The 20,856-nt window shown below is 40.6% G+C and overlaps 1 protein-coding gene across 1 annotated transcript; it reads left to right on the top strand.

The window, feature by feature from the left end:
- The first annotated feature begins 1,443 nt into the window (after positions 1 to 1,443).
- On the top strand, positions 1,444 to 19,567 carry caln2 (calneuron 2). Its single transcript, XM_034550649.1, has 5 exons — positions 1,444 to 1,561; positions 4,640 to 4,783; positions 6,852 to 6,964; positions 15,482 to 15,635; positions 19,440 to 19,567. Exons 1-5 carry the CDS (start codon positions 1,444 to 1,446, stop codon positions 19,565 to 19,567), a joined length of 657 nt encoding a protein of 218 aa, XP_034406540.1.
- Positions 19,568 to 20,856: the final 1,289 nt, after the last annotated feature.

Here is a 20,856-nt window from a genome sequence, read left to right as displayed (position 1 = left end):
CGGTCCATCACTTTTAATGTGTGATATGTTTTTGAGTCAATCTTTCTGTTTTGTCATCTGCGGTTGTGAGAAACTGAAGAAAAAAGGCTCTTGTGTCGCTTTGTGTTGCAAAACAAGCCTGATGCCACTGAGGCTGCCAATCTCCTCAGAGATGACTGTATTTATTAGTTTTAATCTTTAAATTAATTCAGTGTTGACGTTAATGCGGCAATATTACTTTGTTGTTAACTAGTTTAACATAGCACCTTATTGAAAGAGTATGTCTTTTTTTTATACAGCAGCCAATATGGCTATAATATATAATTAATGAATAATTGCTAAATACAGTCTCTGAACACAAGTGGAAAATACTTATAAAGTCAGCAAACTGACTCAATGTCAGTTACACAGCAACGTCTATAAAGTTGCTCAAATCAGCCACCTCAAGCAGCTGATCTGAGACTCAGGTCTGCAGAGCAGATACATGTTGAGTACTTACAAAGGGACCTATAATGAAAAACTCCCTTCCAGTGCTCGTGCACATACATTTGGGGATCTGGAGTGCCTAACAACCGTGAAATAAGACAACCCAATCAGTTTTCATTATGGGCTACCAAGATTACAAAACATGTGATTCAACAAGCCATTCAGATTGGGCTCCCCTTCTTATGTCACATGCAGGGAGAGGAGAAGGGAGGAGAAGACTATGTTTCCAGAGAGCAAGACATTCCCACTTCTATCTCTATCTGTCCTGTCTGGCACTGACACACTCACAAAATACTCTCGTGATCTCTATTTTTTCCTCCCTCTGTAACTCTCTTTCTCTCGCTCACCTCAACAGTTCAGCATGTATACTGGCAGGAAGATTACATGAAACATATCGCCAGTGTCAAATATTACACAAGGAAAGCCCTCAGAGGGGCAAGTCTCATGAATCAAAGCAGAGATTCAACATATGACAGCAGCGGTTGAGGCTGATTGATGCCCTGTCAAGCCCTGAGGTCTCTTGGTGAGGTGTTAGGTGGCAGTGGGGGGTTAAAGGAAACGACAGCGAATGACAGAACAAAGAACAAGTATGGACAAGCGAAAGAATGATTGCCAGATAATTCTGAGTTCCTGAATGCACTCTGATGGTATTTTATCAGAACAACAGTGGAAGTCTTTTTTTGAGAATCCATTGAATTATAATGTGATTACATAATGTGTCACTGTGATTCTGCCACGAGGAGACAGCGGTTTCTCCGAGGAATGAGCATAAGCAGAGTTCAATGAACAGTCTTCCTCACAGGAGCTTGTGTTTCTAAAAAGGGCTCATGGCCGTGCTGGGAGTCAGGTTTTGAATACACATGCAAACACTGAGACTCAAATCCCTCTTACCTGTAGTTTTTTTGCTCACACACATGCAACGTTTATTTAGATTGTGTGCGTGTGTGTGTATGTGTGTGTTTACTTTGCAGGGAGAAGATGCCATTCCACCACGTGCGGGCGGGCCTGCTCTATCCAGACAACTACCTGAGCAGCTCCCTGACGGAGGGCAGCGAAGCCTTCCAGCTCAACAGCATCTCCACAGAGGAGCTGGGAGGTGAGTGCGCTTACAGAGAGAGTGAGGGGGAGGTGGTGGGTCTGCAGAGTAGAGTGTGAGGTATACTGGCAAGTCATGTTTCACTACTCGAACAATGCAGTTACAACGCCTCAATTCTCCCGGGGAACCGCTTTCCATTCAGTCATTTTATCAGATCTTGACTGGATGCATTGGTTTCCAATTATGCTGCTTTTTAATTATAATCAGTCACATGACTCAGAATGACAGAAATAAGATGACGAGGCCTGAAGTAGGACACCAGTGTATTGATATTGTATTGCAGATTCAAGTTTTCAATCCATTTTTCATGAAGATTGCATGAAAGATTGTATGCTTGGTCGATTGTATAAAAACAAAACTGCACTTTGACAATTTGAGGTAAAGCACAGGCATGTGTTTTGTCTGTAAACAATCAAATCATAGGTCAAATCCCCCTTTACAATTCCCTTTCACAAGTATGTTATTCTACAGTCAATACAAGAGCCCTTCGGTTCGGCCGAATAAGTCCAAAGTTTAACAACATTTCTCAATATGATTACATAAACACCCTTATGATTTAAGCGAAACTAGTGTTCTACAAGATGGGTTTTATTTTTGTAGCTCTGGCCATTGATTGAATCGGCTATTATAACATTGTACTCCCCAAAGTAATTCCTGAGATCTTGGAATGCGTCAACATTGCTAAAAGAATAAATAAAGACTGCGGTAAGCATGATCAATGCCATTCTTCTGATTGGCGCACAGGCAAGTTGTAAACAAGGTTTGTCAAATGTATTACGCGAACAAGACAAAGGCAGATAGTGAAATAACAACTTTGATTATTACAGATGTATACACTTTCAGTGTTACCTCCAGATATAGTGGAATACAATCAATCAATCAAACTTTTATTTTCAGACTCAAGGTCCAGATAGTACAAAACATTAAAAAGAATAAAATACATACAAAATCACAAGTAAAATATATAGAACTACGAATACAATCTGTTACCCACGTATATATTGTCTCAAAGGAGTTTTGAAGCATACTGCACATCATTACATTTGGGTCCTGATTATAGTCTATCATATGACATAACCTCACATCTGCCATTTGCACAAAACGTATACACTGCAATGAGTGAATATATTGGGTATATGGGTTGCTTTGGAGGGAAAGACACAGCTAACCCTGACACTGAACGCGGACAGAGAGCATGAAAGTGTGCTTGTGATTGAGGCTGTTTGTTTGTGTTTATACATGTGGCTGATTGTAGTTTGCTCGAATAAGCTTTGGTATGAAGTACTTTGTAGCATAAATCTTTTAATCCAATGTCCCTTGTGCACAACTCGACTCAACCCAGTTCACTAAAACAGTTGCTTTGGTGTGCTGGAAGCAGAGCTGGTACAGCGACTGAAATGCCTCACCATCATTAGTGTTGGTTAGTTTCGTCAAGGGCAGCGAGAAGGTTAAAATAGTTATTACGTCAATTCAATTTGGACTCTTTCTCCAGACATCACGATGAGACATTATCCTAAGCCCTGTCAACCACAGATCCAACACAACCAATTGGACTCTTTGATGTGGACAAAATATCCATGGCGTTTGCTTCCAGCATTTGAAAAAATCCTAATCCCACTTCAGAGAGATAGTGGAGGTTCTTCTAGGATCATCTGTTAGCGCAGATAGAAGGCTAGTTAATCACCCCTGTGTTGGATCGGCGCTGTCCTTTTCTCTAGTTTGGAGGCATTTCATCAATCACACTGAGTACAAGTACAGTCCTGGGGGCTGAATTCGTAATACACAGGCAGGGCTACATGCTGATACAAGCGCACAGACAGGCATTGCATTGTAATACATGAAGTACCAGCTCATTCGTACCCTATTGAAAATGTACTCTTCACTGTTGCATACAAATACGTCTCACTTTCTTTTGGGAGGCTGCATGCTTGCTCGCATTCTCAATCCCTCGCCTCTGATTCTCACTGTATTTAGTGAGAGAGGCAGTGGCTCGGCGCTCGCGTCTAGTTATCAGCCATTGGGGATATGTACAGGCTTTTATTGGGGCTGCGACAGAACTGACTAAAGACAGTCATAGGAGGCAGATCTAAGGAAGGCAGGAGCAGTATGTCAGGACGAGAATATTATTGACATACAGCCTGAGGGAGACAAATTCATATAAAATCCATTGTTTCAGTTAGGAAAATATTCAGATTTATATTCCTTCATGCAGCAGGCTATTACTCTTCTCAGTTGTGTTTCTTTGCAAAGATCTGTACAAAAGGCGAATGCCAGCTGAAATTACACCCTCTCCCGAACCTGAAGTGTCGAGATCCACAGAAAAAAATGATCGCCCGTGAAAAGATGTTGAATAAAGGCTTGTAAAGTCTGTCCTATCTCTGTTGTCTTTATGAAGTCGATACATTTGACCACCTCCACCACAGACCCATGCTCCACCGCCGCTCAGAAAGTAGTAACTGATTGGCAGGTGATTAGCCGGAGATTGACCGGGGTATTTTCTAAGAAGGTCCTCAGAGGTTTGAGTAATTCTGCTGCATGAACAGATAGATGCCTCATGAGCTGTGTGCAATTCCAAGTCAGAAGGAAGCCTTTCATGTGGGAGGAGAGAATCGGAAATGCTCTTGGCAGTGCTGGTGGAGATTGTGCTATGTGGAGGGATTGATACAGAACCCTCTGGGTTTGTAAAACACAATAAGTATATAAAGATGTAAGAGAGACAAGGAAAGAGAGGGGGGGGGGGACTGCAGGAAAGGAGAGCGCTAGTTCCACATCACCTTGAGAGAAAGAATGCAGCACTTCCAGTTCATTAATGGGAAAGCCTGTTATCGTCACCAGGGAAGAACACGGTCTACAGACCTGCTAAAATCTGTTATTCACTCATTTCATTGACATCACCTGATGACTCACTGTTACAATGTGTAAGACTTTACAACTTGTCAACATTTTAAAATTACCTCAAACCTAAACAGCAAGTAGGTCGGTCATTGAAACATATCGGCCTTATCAGGAAAATAAATGATTTGTCAGGGAGACCCACTGACGGACAATACAGTGATATGTTGTTTGTTTGTCGTGCAGAGATCCGTGACGCGTTTCGTGTGTTGGATCGAGATGGGAATGGTTTCATCTCCAAACAGGAGCTGGGCATGGCCATGCGCTCCCTGGGTTACATGCCCAGCGAAGTGGAGCTGGCCATCATCATGCAGAGACTGGACATGGATGGTGAGGCACTACATAAGGACTCACACAGGTGCATGCACAGAGCATGCATGCGCACACACACACACACACACACACACAAGGCTGTTTAACATTTACTGCATGTATAATGTTTTCTGTAGTTGTTTCGTCTTTATTAAAATATGATATACACAAGTCAAAATATTTGCCTTTCATTAAAAGCAAGCCGTATGAATATTTGCTTTGTTGAATTTGAATGTCCTGTAAATGAACACTGTTAAAAAAGGCCAACAAGTGTATGCCTCTTCTAATTGTTTTAGACAAAATTAGATTTTGTGTTACTGCCACCTTCAAAATGTTCCTGCAAAACAGTTTCTAAACTGCCTTAATATAGCAGCAGGTGGACAATTGTCAAACATAAATTCCCCTGGAGACAATAAAGAGAGAAGTCGTCTGCTGCTCCTTAAACTCCAGCTGTGCTTGTGACTCCACAGAAGGTTGCAGTTACTCCGAAGTAGTCCCTGAATCCCAAACAAGCTACTCAATCTTTCAACTGGTTCTTATCTGCCTGCTCTTCATTCCACAACTTGCGAAAAATATCAAAGGTCAAAGCTAAAAGCTAAAAGCTTTTGCCTCCACGAGTCTGACCATCTGAGAGCATCTGCTCCCATTTGTTCTGAGAGGAGACAATATCTCTGTAATAATCCCCCACTTCTGACTTCTATCATCTCCACGACGGCACTAATAAACCACTGAATGCGGTCGCAGCACAATTAGTTCAACAATATCAATTATTATCAGGTCTTAGTCCCTCAGATGATTAATTTTACGTCATTAAACCCTTGCTTCGGAAACCTTAATCCACTGATTTCTTGCATTCTATTCTTATCATTCCCTAAGGTTTAAGGCAAAGTTGTCTAAAAACACAAGATTATATTATGCAAATGTGACACTCCAATTTTTTTAAAACTGCAGTCAGGTTTCAGCACAGAGAATTGATGCTGTTTGTAATAATATTATTCTGTATTATAAAGTAACGCCTCATTTTATTGGTAATTAGTAATTTCTTGATAATTTCCTGTAGAACTGTGTAATTTGGCACTAATTGTGGGGGTGAAAGGGATTTCCTGGAAAGAACAGCAATTAAACCTACCTAAAGATTATCTTTAGGTAAACTCCTTACATGTTGAATTGCATTCTTGCCTATGGACAAATCTTACGTTTGTGTCTGTTCAGCTGGCTTGCTTTAGATTGACTAGAAGACTAGATTACTACAGCAGTTAATTAGAATTGATTGGAAGTTTACTGATTACATATTGTCTTCATTTTCCCTGCAATACCACCAAATTACATGATTCATTCAAGGGAAATTCTAATTATTCAGAAATTACAGACCCATGAAATAGAGTTGTATCTTACTACCAATAAGATATACAGCAGCACAGAGACTTGTCAGATTGCATCTAATGCTTTTGATAAGCTACATATTGCAAACAATAAATACAACATTAGATAACATGTTAAAGGATGGTAATAACAATATCGCGATATATAGTGTAAGTTGTTCATGCAGTAACTCAGTCATAAGACATGCTGTTGTGGGGATGTTCACTGAGTATTAATTCCACGGGACGCTGGCTGTTGATTTTTATTAAAAAAACATGCATCAGTAGAATACATAATGCAAACACAAGTTGTGTCCCGTGAATTTAAAATAGCAAAATGTTTACTGAATTGTCACTTCAACAGAAAAAACAACAATCTGTAAGCGCTATCTACAATCGCTTGAATAAAAACACATATGCACAGGCATGACTTTGCATATAGGAGCACACACCTTATTTGAAAGGTGAATTAGTGCTGGTGTTGTATGGGTATTTGTAATGGATGAGGGAACTTCCATCTGTTTGTCTATCTCAGGGCGCTTTCTTTGCGAATAAACTTCAGCATTAAATGCATTATTTAGCTCTTGTCAGCCAGCTTTCCTGACTGTGTTTCTGATTTTCTATTGTCCGTGTGTGTGTGTGTGTGTGTGTGTGTGTGTGCGTGTGTGTGTGTGTGTGTGTGTGTGTGTGTGTGTGTGTGTGTGCGTGTGTGTGTGCGTGTGCAGGGGACGGCCAAGTGGACTTTGAGGAGTTCATGACGATACTGGGGCCCAAACTTCTGTCATCTGACAACAGAGAAGGATTCCTTGGCAGCACCATCGACAACATCTTCTGGCAGGTGAAAGACAAAACCTTCTCCTCCCAACGCTGGAGTTTCTCATCACTCACAATCCCCCATCACTTAGGAGTTACATCCTTATCATTTTACTCTTAACTCTTATCCTAATCCTCTTTCTGACTCTGTCTCACCTCTGATGGTGTATTTCAGCAGTCAGGTCAAGGCTTTCATCCTTAAGCACAAGGCTTTCATCCTTAAGCACAAACAAAGTTTGTAGTTTCACACACAGACACACACACACAAACAAACAAACACTCTCAGGCCTCCCACATCGTTCTTCTGTTATCTGGCAAAAACAGATACTTTTCTTTCCTTTGATTCAGGGCCTCGGAAGGAAAAGATACCTGCTGTGAAATAAGTGTGTTTCTTTGTGTGAGTATGCGTGAATGTTTTGGGGTTTGTGTGTGTGTGTGTGTGTGTGTGTGTGTGTGTGTGTGTGTGTTTGTGTGTGTGTGTGTGTGTGTGTGTATCATCCACAGAGGGTATTTCCACAATAAAGATTTTAGGGATGTGCCCCACTATGAGGAAAGTCTGAGCGTGTGTGCTTTCATTTGTCCAAATTTTATTTGTCTCAGATGTTATTACTGCTGCAGCTCATCTACATGCTTTTGAATGTGCTTGCTTTATTTTTGAAAATTGTTCCTGACAGAAAATGTGTTCCTCTCAAAGTGCTTTTTTGCCTCTTAGGTAAGAGATGCGACAATAATGAAAAGTGCAGGGTTTTAAGTGTGTGTCTGTTTGTGTGTGTGTAAGGAGGGGGGTTGAGTGTGAGGACGGCTGGGTGAGCAGACAGCTCTCAGGAAGCAGTTCTGCTTTTCTTGAGTCAAATGAGAGGAGAAACATTTAGAGGGTGACTCACTGAAATGAGGAGGTGTGTGTGTTTCAGGTTACAATCACATGGGCCCCATTTCCATAGATTTTATATTTTTATTGTGCAATCACTTCCGAAAAAACAACAACAACTATCTATGCCATTCACACGTTGGAAACTTAACTTAACTTTCTGAATCGTGTGAAATGGAAAACCTTTTATAAATGTGACACATTGCATCTGAAGGAGGGATGGAGCAAGACGGGCTGCAGTATGCCAGTCAGCTGAAAGAGATAAGAGAATAGAGAGGCAAGATGGACAATATGTGAGGATGGGGAGGGAGGGGGGGTTGGTGCAGGGGAGGGGGGTGCCCCACATAAAGATACAGGAATATAAAGGAAAATCTCAAAGGAGGAGAGTGGGAAAGAATGAAAGAAGGGGTTTGAGAGCCTGTGATTCATGAAGGTCGCAGACAGTGTTTGTCTCAGGGTTGATTTTAAATATTCACGTCCCACAAAGAGAAAGACCGACTGAAGAAGAGGGAGGAAAAATGAGAGACGCAAGAAGAGAGAAGCAGGATAGGAGAGAGAGAGGGATAAATGAAAGCAGAGCAAAATAATATAGGAAGAGAGAGGAAATGGGGATGAAATGGTGGGGGGAGGAAGTGTGTCTCTCGGGATGGTGATAGCAGCGTTTTGTGTGTTTATTTTGTGTGTGTCTGTTTATATTTCACAGACCTCAGAGGAAGAGAGAAAAGAGGGAAAGTCATTGTAATAAAAGAGAAAAATGGAAGAGAAAGAGGCACATCATGGTGGGCCATAATGACTCAGTTCAATGTTCATATAATATCCTTGCACAGTGAGATGTATAATGATTGACTTCCTCGTAGAGACTAGAGTTGGTCGTTTTTTAGTGTAATTACATTCTGTGTACATCTGTGTGTGGACTACATGTTGTGTGTCCAGGTGGTTGTTTAATTTAGTGTTCAGGTGAAATATTTGAGAAACATTTCGTTTTTTCTGTAGCATGGTTTGAGTAAAAGCTGCTGGGGAGATTTAGATATCTGCTTTGAAAAAACTAATGTCTGCTGACAGTAAATAAAGAAGTAAGCATCCTGCCTTCCAAATGAAGCTACAGTGCATAAAGATGAACCAATATCTTTCTGGGGGTAAAGATTAGGTGCTGAACTTTAGAAGTATAATTTATCACCTTTCATAACTCAAGGATATTCCAGCCGCCAGGCAAGCAATAGTTGGTTTCCACTGTTTATGCTAAGCTAAGTTGACAGGTCTCAGGCTTACAATTTGGAACCTATTTTCCCAAGTCAGGTGGGTCTTTATTCACTGTTATTCAATCATTAAAAAGAAAAGGCAGCGTGTGTGTACATTCAGTAAACCCTCAGTAGCTAGTGTAGAATAGACATAATGACACTTGGTAATGAGGTTGATGATGAACACACTCTGCTAATCACTGCTAATGTTAGTGCCACAAGATTTTACGTTCTATATACAGTTCTAAAACTGTATATCTTTTCACGTAAAATCTTCCAACCTCTCCGGGTAACAAGTATCAATATTACACAACGTTTAACCACGACTAGCTTGAAATCGACAAAATAAGCCCTGTTAAGGCTTATTTTGTGACATAGAACATCTTTTAGATAAGACTAGCTCCGCTTTCTGCACAAACTCTGACAACACAAGACTCCTCTCTCCAACTCTCACTTATATTTTCACAGTTGTCTTCAGACCTAAATGTCGTCAGGAACTTATAATAACAATCTGAGCCTGTCAGTGGCTAAAACAGGCTCAATACAAGTTGAATTGTATTGACGATGAGGAGTTGGCCCAAGCGTTTACATTGCAGCCTGTTTGCCAGCTGCTGGCTGCAGTGTTTTCCCTCAATACTCCACCAACAAAAAAAATGTCCCCAGTAGTCACATATACACAAACACATGGGCCAATAGGGTCCAGCTTTAATAACAACAAAGTTACTCTTACATATTGAACAGACCGACATGAGAAGGGTGTTTATTGATCCTCTCATCAAACAAAGCAAAACACAAAATGTCGAATTACTACTTTGCCTCCAGTCATGTTCTCTGGGTGTCAAAGTTACGTAGTTTGTACGGCCAACGATTCACCCGAACCTTCTCTCCAAGATGTCTCCAGTAACATGCACACTGTCACACTCTGAATTAGACAGAACACGCAGTACATGTGCGACTGAAAGAGTTTGTCAGTGAACTAACGTAATTCATTTTGAAGGAGCTGTGTTTAATATTCTGAACATTAATATGGCAGCAACTAACTATGTTCTATGTAAAGATGTAGTGGAGTAATGTCTACCTGAGTAGAGTGTGTTGTATTCCCAGTTTTCCACCCGGACAAGCCATATGCTTTTAGTGTATGTTAGTGCCCCAATGGTTAGCTCATGGACGCTGCTGTGCGCTACTTTCATCCAGTGGTTACAGCTGATAACGCCGCGCCTGGCAAGACATTATTAGCTGGTTGTTTGCACTGTTCGCTCTGTTGTCCCCACTTTTAGCTACGAGCTGCCGGCTCACCGTCGATATGTGGAGAGCTGTTGAGAGGCAATCAATATACGCCCAATCTCGGTTCTTGCTCCTGCAAGCACTTAAAAAACCTACAATGTAATTTTATTGAGGTTGAGGACAATCCTTCCAAGTAGCCAATTACGTCTCATATCCACAGTGTGAAAATAGAATGTCCGACTCTTTTAACTTGTGAACATCCAGTCTGCATTCATTTTGTGTCAAATGTTCAAGTTCAAGTTGTATCAAGGTCGACCACCTGTCAGTATTAATGAAAACAGAGACTGAGAAGAAGGATGAAGGAAGTGGAAAGAAATAGCCGGCCAGTGACAGGCTTATCACTGCCGTCTGCTGTGTCCATACTGATGACCAGTGATGCCAAACTTAGAGTGAAACACATTATATAATAACTGCCATTTCGTGGATGGTTTCATCCAAAGTGTATACCATGAGGCAATTATTTTAACACTGGTATCTAAACAGTGACTGGGTTAGGGCCTTTTTGGTTTTAGTCCCCCGAATGTTGAATATTTTGCTTTTCATCACATTGAATTCTGACGGATTTTGTTTCTGTGGACCAATGTCATCTATTATTTATTTGTGGTTGACTGTAGCCTCTGCTTACTTTGGTAAAAAATAACTTATCTCATCTGCAATGTTGTACTAAGATCTGTCCCCTATGTTTGTATTTGTCTACAAACAGTAAAGGGCATGTGTGCATCTTTGTGTTGACATTGTGAGACAGAAACCTGAACTTGGAGGAGCCACCTAACCCTGACAGCACTGCTACGAGACAGAAGACAAGAGGAGTACAGAATAAAAGACACAATGCCTGCAGGTTGTCCCTCTGGGTGACATTTTAGAGAAGGGTCAGAAGACAAAGCAGGTAGACGACTGGTGAAACAAGCTTGTTCAGTGCGAGGGCAGGAAGGATTAGACGGGAGGGATGGAGTGTAAGCACCTGTTCTTCTGATTGATGTGTCCTGGCTCCTTCAGTATGTCCCCGGCCACTGCTCGCCAAGGGCCAAATCCTCATTCAGACTTAGGAGGGTGAATGAGTGAGTGAGTGAGTGAGTGAGTGAGTGAGTGAGTGAGTGAGTGAGTGTGCCCAACCCACAGTGAGGTTTCACCTTAGGGAAGACGTTCTGGGGTAGTTGTAAAATAATACATTTGGTGTAATCAAGACCGGTGGTGAGACTGTGTCCATCGGGAAAAGTAGCTTCTGTTGTGTGGTATTTATAGTCTTAGAGACCAAGGCACCAATTGGCAGAGAGTGATCTCAAGGCACAACGTATTCTGAATTGTTGTCTTAAAAATTCAAATATCTACGACCGATGTAGAAAGAAAGGAACACGCCGTCGAAAATATTGGAGATCTTTTGATGCTGCTGTAGTGTTTCGTTGAAGTGTTCTGCATGTATGGGTACTGATTTCACTATTATTATTACTGTGGGTTTTATTTTCCATCTTATGTTATGCATTCTATGTTTTTCTATTTTGTCTTACTTTCCTCATATCTGTATTTTATGATGTGTGTTTTTATTTTCAGTGTTTTATGTGTGAAGCACTTTGGCCTGCATATCTTCTATGAAAGGTGCTATTCAAGTGCCGTGGGTCCACTCATATAAACAAGTGATTTGAACAGGGCCTTATTGATTTTAGTGCCTCAACTGTGAACTATTTTGCTTCAGATTGCATTTCATCACATTCAATTGGGACTGATTCTGTTTCTGTGGATCAAATTAATTAATTTTAATTCATTCATTGTTGATTGTAGCCTCTGCTTTCGTTGTTAAACATAACTTATCTCACCTGCAATTTTATACTAAGCTCTGTCCCCTATATATGTTTGTATTTGTGTACATAGAGTTTAGGACATCTTTGTGTTTATATTTTCCTCTTTAGTCCAAAGTGAGACAGAAACTTTATTTGAACTTGATGATGCCACCTAACCCTGACAGCACTGCTGCGAGACAGAAGAATAAGACAAGAGGAGTACAGAATAAAAGACACAATGCCTGCAGGTTGTCCCCCTGGGTGACATTTTAGAGAAGGGTCAGAAGACAAAGCAGGTAGACGACTGGCGAAACAAGCTTGTTCAGTGCGAGGGCAGGAAGGATTAGACGGGAGGGATGGAGTGTAAGCACCTGTTCTTCTGATTGATGTGTCCTGGCTCCTTCAGTATGTCCCCAGCCACTGCTCGCCAAGGGCCAAATCCTCATTCAGACTTAGGAGGGTGAGTGAGTGAGTTGGACATGATTTCTTTTTTTTCTAAAGCTTATTATTATTTTCTGCTTATGTGATTATATTGTTTGCATTTTACATTGTTGAATACCACTTTTAATTGTCGCTGCACTATCATCTTATCTCGGTCATGTTTCTGATTATGTGGCTCGTAACGTAGCGACCCGCCTTTTCTGCTCGTAGCTGGAAGTTCTGGTGTTTAACCGGTCATAACCAGCTTCATGATACTGGTTGTCCAGGGTCACTTAGGTTAGTTTTAGTGAAGAAAGTAGCCCAAACAGCGTCCTCAGGACAACAGCTAGTGGAATGGCGGTTGGCTGCAACTTCTTTTTCTCTCTGTGGTTGTGGATTGCTTTCAGAGACCAGAAATCACTCTGTTGGTTGTAACAGGTAGCGGCTCCACTGTGGCCTTTTCCCCAGTGACAGACAGACAGGAACATTGCACATACTCCGTGCTCCTGCTCTGAGCTGTCATGTTGTCTGTCCCACGGCTGCAGTCCGAAGAGTTGTTCCTACTTTTCTCAGCATCCATTCAATACTGAGACAGCTTTGGCAAGAAGGAGAGCAGGTCGGGCAGCTCAGGCCCTCCAACTGTGGATGCCGCTGCCTGTTTCTCTGCCCTGGAGGGCCTCACAAGGTTGCATGAGTCAGAGCAGTCAAACATCCAATCAGTATTCATGTTTGACCACATGAATTCACGGTAAAATCACATATGCAATTAAATAATTTAAACATATATTTTTAAAAAACATTATCATTGAAAATGTAGGCCCATTTTGAAGATTAATCTGAGTTCAAGTCGTGGTCTATTGTTAGTCCATGGACAAAAGCATGTCAGAATTACATTTTGGATTGTGTTTTTTCTTTTTTACTTTGGCAAAGCGTACAATTTATGATGCAGCAACTTTTAACCGTCTTTGTTGTGTCAGACCACCTTTCTATCTTAATTGGTCACTTTTGCTTGTTTGACATGCAAAAAAAGCATCCTTGTGAAACCAAGCTCTTTGAAAACGAAAAAAAGAAAAGGTAATTTTGTTTGATCCAAGTTTGCTAAATTGAGAATATTATTGATTTCAGGCTATTGTTTTTCTACTTTACTGTAGTTATCAAATAGTGTTCTGCATGTGACAGAGGGAAGAGTAAAAAAAAACATGTTGCATCAAAACTAGTCAGAGTGATTTAACGAGTGTGTATATGGTGTGTGTATGTGAAATTATTTTTCTATTTACTCCAATGTTCCAGGTTTGCTATTATTGTTATGTGTGTGTGTGTATCCACAGGCATGTTCCCATAATAACACATCATTTGAAAAAGTAGTATGAATGAATTGCAATTAATACACATGTGCAGTGCTTTCTGACTGCACATCACTGCACACAGAAAGCAGACATGCAGTATACATTAAAAAAAAAACAGACTAAGTATTTCAAGTTTAATGCATAACAAAATGTGTGTGCTAGCGTTGATGCTGCAATAGCATCAGTCATATCAGAACTCTGGAGTATTTCCATGAGTTAGAAAAGAGGTAAGAACACTGAAGGCTTTTCTTGATGGAAAATATGTTTTCGCTCTTCTCCTGAATGTCTTCAACAAGATTTTAATTGACAGATGGTTCATCCAATCACATGACAAGTATTCTTTTGAAAGTGCCTGCCCCTTTTCCACTTTCCAATGACAGCATCTCAGATGGTTCCAAGAAACAAGCCCTCGGGTGCATCAGGTCACCGCTGAAGCTCAGTAATTAGCATGTTATGTTGTTTGTCTAATACCACAAGCACATAACCCCATTAAAAGAGTGAGTTAGTGGTTGAGCTGGTTTCCTCTGTTTCCTCAGACAGAGTTGCCCAAAATGTCGAACTATTCCTTTGAATTAAACTACAAATCTGACCGGGCATTCAAGGTCAGGTTTTTAGTAATTGATGGTCACACACTGCCAATATTGAGATTTGATGCCCAGTCCTATATGGTACAGTTTTTTTTCTTTGGTAAACAACATCTGCCGTTTTACCTAAGGTGGCATGAAAGATGTTGTTTTAAAGGTTCCGTTCCCTCGTTGAAATGAACATCTCATCGCCATCACAACTCTTTAACGTCTCGACCACAATGTGTCTACCAGTGCTGTTTTCTCCAACTGTGGCTCCCACTACTTCCTTCGTCTCATTTGCTCTGACCCCACCATACTTTCCTATTTTCATCTCACAGTATGTATCTTTCTCTCTCGATATATACCCCCTATTTTCTTCCTCTTTGATTCGCCTGCCTCAGTATGTCCATCTGTTGTGCTAAACCAAGCTACTGGTTGTATTTTAGACTGTAACTGAGGTACATAATCTTAGCTGCTAGAGGGTTTGAGGATGGTGTGTGAAGATATGTCTATAGGTTGTAGAAGGTATCAGCTGGGGAGGGACAGAAAGGACGTCATGTTTTGGAAGGGCAGACAGGAAATAGGACAGAGGCTGACATTCAGACTTCGAGTCAGGGATTGGTCAGAGTCCATTAGTCATTTAAATACAAACATGAACACACAACTGAGAATACAACAACCTGAAGGGACTTAAATGTGCCCGTATTTCCTCTGCCACTGATACATCCATTAAACCAATTGTAAACATTTATTTTCCGTTATTAATGTACAGACACACACATACACACACACACACACACACACACACACACTGGTTTGCATACTGATTCAGGCACCCAGAAATAGCACCAGCGATGCATAGGCATCATGATGCCATTACATTACAATTGACTCTATCTATAAATTAAAACACAAACTCATATGCCATAGATTTGTGCAGCTTTTATATTTCACACCTCACTCTTATCTTCTATATTTATCTGCCCTCATAAAGGCAGTTTGTGGATGACTGTGCCTTTGTATTGATCGCCTTTTCCCCCTGCAGTTTGACATGCAGCAGCTGTCTCTGGATGAGCTGAAGCAGGTGCTGTTCCACGCCTTCCGGGACCACCTGACAATGAAGGACATAGAGAACATCATCATCACCGAGGAGGAGAGCCTCAATGAAACCTCAGGGAACTGCCCTGAGTATGAGGGAGGTGAGGAAGCTGTTCTTGTAGAAACTTTGCTTTTACAAATACCTGTACTTATATACAGGGATACACTTGTAAAAACTGAGTTAGCACTGCAATTTACACTGAGCTAAGTAAACGTAACCATGACCAAAACATTCTCCGAACATTAATCTAAATAATTAACTATATGCTTTATCAAACTGATTAAGGGATTGTTTGACATTTTGGGAAATACACATGTGTCTTTTTGCTGAGACTTAGATTTAGAAGATTGATACCATTCTCTTATCTGTGTGCTATAAGTATACAATCAGCGTAGCTTAGCATAGGTTAAAATGGGTTGAACTAGTCTGTTTCTCGTCCCCGTTCAGGTGTAGATACCCACATCTCTAATTTGTTCAGCATTTCATGTCGGTCTGGTATGCTTATTGTGGTGGAAATGAATGTTCCGTTACCTTGTGAGAAATCAAAAGTACCTTAAGCACGGTTGTCTTATAACACTTTATTACCAGAACAGATGTACAAGTAATCAACCATGAGCCAAAATACAGACAAGTCCTGAAACATTCAGCTGAATGGAACAGGAATCTCTGAGCCTCCAAATGATGTTGTCAGAAATTACTGCTAACGTTTCAGTCCAAGATCTCCATCCTTTATACGTTTACAGAAACTCAGAAAATAAATAACTGTGTTTGATCTACTGAGCTACATAATGATGACAAAGCCGTTTTTCTTTACCTCAACTGCCCCGGGCCTCTATAATCAATAATGTTTTGGCTTGTGTCCACTATGATGAACCCAGGACATGTCAGTCATCATTGGTGTCCTGAAGTTGCATTGAACCCTGTTCTGGTTCTTTAGACACATGCAAACACATGCAACCTTAAATGGTATATTCAAAGAAGTTGCACAAGCTACTGTCACCCGAGGACAAGAGGGTTTTTGCCCCGACATTTATTTATGAGAGACTAAGCGCTTAGGCGGGAAGAGCTTTTGCATCAACTAAAAATAATGTCCGTGGGGAATATATGTCACTACTTATTGGTTAGGGCCAGGGGCGTTTGTAGGATACAAAGAAAGGGGGGCTAAGCCTCAAGGGGAGTGTCACTTTTGTAAATGTGTGCGCGCATTCAGAAAGAGTGTGATTTTGCTCTAGTTTTGCTTGCATTCAGTATATGTGATATTCATTGTGATATTTTATGCTCATTTGGACACTATCACTGAGATAAAGATGAACTAGTTCAGTGTCAAATATACCATTTAATGGAAAAAATATATAAGAATATATATTAATGCAAAAAATAGAGAGATGTCGATAGTTATTTCTTCTATTTCTAATTCGTTCACACTCTCGCTCAATGGAGACAGTTTCTAACAAAATAGCTAGCTAGCTATTCCCTTTTAGTTGCCTCAAGTACACCTGAATGTAAGCCGGTACCAATCGTTAACAACTACCGATAGCCACATTCTGTAACTACCTGGACCTACAGGTAAACCTGAATGTAAGCAGGTAACAATCATTAACAACTAGCCACATTCTGTAACTACCTGGACTTACAAGTTCACTCCGTGCATCATTTACTTTGAGGTCACCTCATTGGCCTATAATCCTGGATGTCATTGACAAGAGACATTACTTGGCAGAGGGAGAGCGTCAGCGCAGCAGCCTCCCCAAGGTCCTAGTGCCCGGAAATTATATCGTTCAGTATGATGATGAGCTATTGGATTGTAATTTGAAGGGGGAGAAAACATACAAACCTAAACGCACGCACATATGTAGCATGTTAGAGTTATAAATAACTTGTCCAAGTTAGAAACAATAGTTTAATTTAATGACAACAAGTTTTAAAGCCAATAATGCCAAATTATTTGGGGGGGCTGAAGAACATTTTGGGGGGGCTGAAGCCCCCCTAAAATAGGCCTAACGACGGCCCTGGTTAGGGCAAAATGAAAGAAAATATCCTCCCTACAAGACATCGGCCAACATGACTAGTCACAGCTAGTCTGCGTATAAAAATAGTTAACAACTTATTGTTGTTATATCTTGCTTGCTTAATTAGGACGCAAAAAGAATTATAATCATCACAAGTTGTAACTACTTGTTGGTGAATACAACAGAGGCAGAGGGAAATAGAGGAGAACAATATTGCAGAGTGTGCTGGCAAGAAGAAAGGTGAGGAAAAGTAAGTAAGATCGCACACAGTATGGAAACTTGAAAATCTGCTGCTCAACCAACACAAAGCCATTACAGAGGGCTTCATCTGTAACCTGTGATCCTGAAAGCAAGGTCGAGAAGAGGCATATTAAAAAAAACAGATGTGATATTTAAATGAAAAAAAAATACATTAGCCATTTGCCTAAAAGTAATGCATTTATTTTGCATTACTGAAATACAAAAGGCATTTTAGGACCAAGTTAGGTTGCTTGAGAGGTGGGACAAAAGCCTAAATCTGACCCTCTGTCTGACCCTCTTGCCTTTCTACTGTGAAACATCCACAAGTCAAACTAGTACAAAAATAAAGACAGCTCCAACACGCTAGAAAACCAGAATAGTCTTAATGAACCCATTGGGTACTGGTCTACAGTCTCAGGGAAACCTAAACAGAGACCGCTGCGAGAAAATGGAGAAACTTAGAGAAGGGACAGTAAAGGAGGAAATAAGAGGCTAAAGAAGGGATCAGGGAACTGCTGGTTTGGCATTCTCTTTCACAAAGTTGCTGGTGTTGAGGGAACAAGTTAGTGAGAGGAAACCGTATAGCAAGGCATTGAAAGAGGTGAAGAAGGGAGGAAGAGGTAAAGAGGAACAGTTGACTTACTCGCCACATTTAACCCTCTTCCCACATCCTCAACTTCCCTCTTTCATGCGTGCTTCCTTCCCATCTTCTTCCTGTCCGTCAGGACTTCAACGCCTTTCACAATCCCTCACAGATCCACGACTCAGACCTCTGAGTTGATTTATTGATGCAGCATGTGATTTAACAAACAGACAAGGAGGCTGGCAGGGAGGAAGCCATTGGTTCTTGCTCGTGCTGTTGGACGACACATCTTCCTCTGCTCCTCTTTCTTTTTAATATCCTGAGATTATCTCTTTCGGGGGGAACTGACTTTTAGCCTCCACAGGTAGCAGAAAGCTTCCACGTCCCTCCTCTTGTCTTTGTTTCTGCTGCATCATAGAAAGTATTAGAACAAGTTTGTGCCCTTCATGTATTGATCGTTTTTAACATTTGAGATATTTCCACTGATGATTTGGGTCACAGATAAGTAGAAAAACATGATTGCTTGTTTCTACCTTGCATCTTGAGACACAGGTGAAAATGTATTCACCATAACTCAAAGGTCCATTTACTAACTTTATTTTTGTAGTCATCATGTTAGCTTCGGTTGTGATGTGATATTAGCTGTTTGTACTGTGTGTGGGTGGGAGATCATGACCCTTAGCACTGTTAAAGGATGTGAAATGATGTGAAATGTATCTGGTTTCCTCAAAATAATCTGCCTATCATCCCTTTTAAAGCACACAACTTTACATGTTAAAACGTGTCTATTTAATCCAAACCAAAGTGTAAAAACTACTATGTACAGCTGTGTGCCGGTTACTACCTGGCTCTTGCTTTATATTGCGCGCTAACTTCCAGCCAGAAAACAAACAGTGTATGTCCTTTAAGGTTGTATTTTATATTTATTTTGTATCATTACATTATAGTCAATAAACTAATCAATCAATTAATTAACTAATCACCATCCCATGAGAGGCACAAACTGCGGATAAAGAATAACAACAATACTCCTGTCTGTTTTTTCCTCTCTCTTTTCTTTGACTCCCCTCAGTCCATCCTAAGAAGAAGAATCGACAGACGTGTGTCAGGAAAAGCCTGATCTGCGCCTTCGCTATGGCTTTCATCATCAGTGTCATGCTCATCGCAGCCAATCAGATGCTGCGGAACGGCATGGAGTAACCAATTGCACTGTGAGCACGGGGAGTGGACAGAACAGCCATGACCTCACATCTTGTCTTTGCAGCCAAAGCAGGACCAGCCACAACCAGAGCCCTTCTCTAAACAATCAGTTGAGTTTTTTAATGTTTAATTTGAACTTACCTTAAAGAAGCAGACAACGTGAGTGAAATGAAGAGAGATATATTTGTTTTGCATTGAAGATGTCACCACGTAGAGTTACTGGACTGACTGGTCACAAAGAACCTGAACTGGAAGACAATTCTGTTTTTATATAAACCGTGAGAATAAATTGAAGGTATTATTTTGACCGCACTTGATTTTCTAATTACTGAAAATGTTTATAAGGTGCTTTGAGCCATTCCTAATTTCAAAATCAAACAGTGGTTATTGTGGACAATTGCATATTTACCCTAGAGAAGTAGCGTTGAATGTGAGTGAATGTGGGTGAATGTTGGGCACTGAATGTTGGGCACAGTATTTAAATGCTTAGTAAACCCCTCACACCTCATATAATGATGTATAAACATCACTCCTTATGAAAGATCAACATACTCGACTCAGTCCACTGATCTTGGGCCACATGAAGTCTTTATGTGTATCTACAAGGAGCACAACTCAATACTCAGTGAGGGACCAGTTAAGAATCATCACTGTCCGCCTGTCTCCACTGTTAAGTATTGGCATTCATTGATTGATTGATTGATTGATTGATTGATTGATTGATTGACCCCTGGATATTTGTGTGGGTGTGTTTACACAATGTAAGCTCAGGCTGGCTGAGAGGTGGAAAAGGTATGAAGGTGGAGCTATGAAGGCGGAGCTATGTTGTTGGTTATTATAAGGACCAGATATAGATTCTAATATTTTTTGTTATGTTTTGGTAGAATATATTTCCCCTCAGCATCTCATTGTAATACTGCCCAACTGTGGTAAATATAAACCGCACACAAAGCATGCCCGTATATATACTGCCATATCAAACATTACTCTAACTCCCATGGATTTCACTGTATAGATATATACAGTATATATATATATACTGTATATATAAAAAGAAGTTATTTTTGCCTGTAATGTATTTTTTTTCTCAAGCAGAATGTATGAAGGGTAGAAACTAGTGAGATAATTCAGGGATATACAGTAGAGTTTGACATGCTGAAATACGAGCAGCTGTTTTCTTAGAAAAGGTTACAGTCTAGTGGTTCAAATGATATCTGCATTAAACGCTTAAACAACCATGTTTACAAGGTGTTCAGAAGTGAGGAACAACGCCACTGAATTTGAGCTTT

Source organism: Cyclopterus lumpus, chromosome 14 (genome assembly GCF_009769545.1).
Source record: "Cyclopterus lumpus isolate fCycLum1 chromosome 14, fCycLum1.pri, whole genome shotgun sequence".
NCBI classification, from domain to species: domain Eukaryota; kingdom Metazoa; phylum Chordata; class Actinopteri; order Perciformes; family Cyclopteridae; genus Cyclopterus; species Cyclopterus lumpus.
This window is presented reverse-complemented; position numbering and strand designations above follow the sequence as displayed.

Bases quoted from the DNA above. Each gene is read 5' to 3' on its own strand.
- caln2 (XM_034550649.1), top strand. From the start codon at position 1,444: ATGCCATTCCACCACGTGCGGGCGGGCCTGCTCTATCCAGACAACTAC. The intron at 4,784-6,851 runs GTGAGGCACTAC...GTGCGTGTGCAG, and splicing joins GCAGAGACTGGACATGGATG to GGGACGGCCAAGTGGACTTT. The intron at 15,636-19,439 runs GTGAGGAAGCTG...GACTCCCCTCAG, and splicing joins CTGCCCTGAGTATGAGGGAG to TCCATCCTAAGAAGAAGAAT.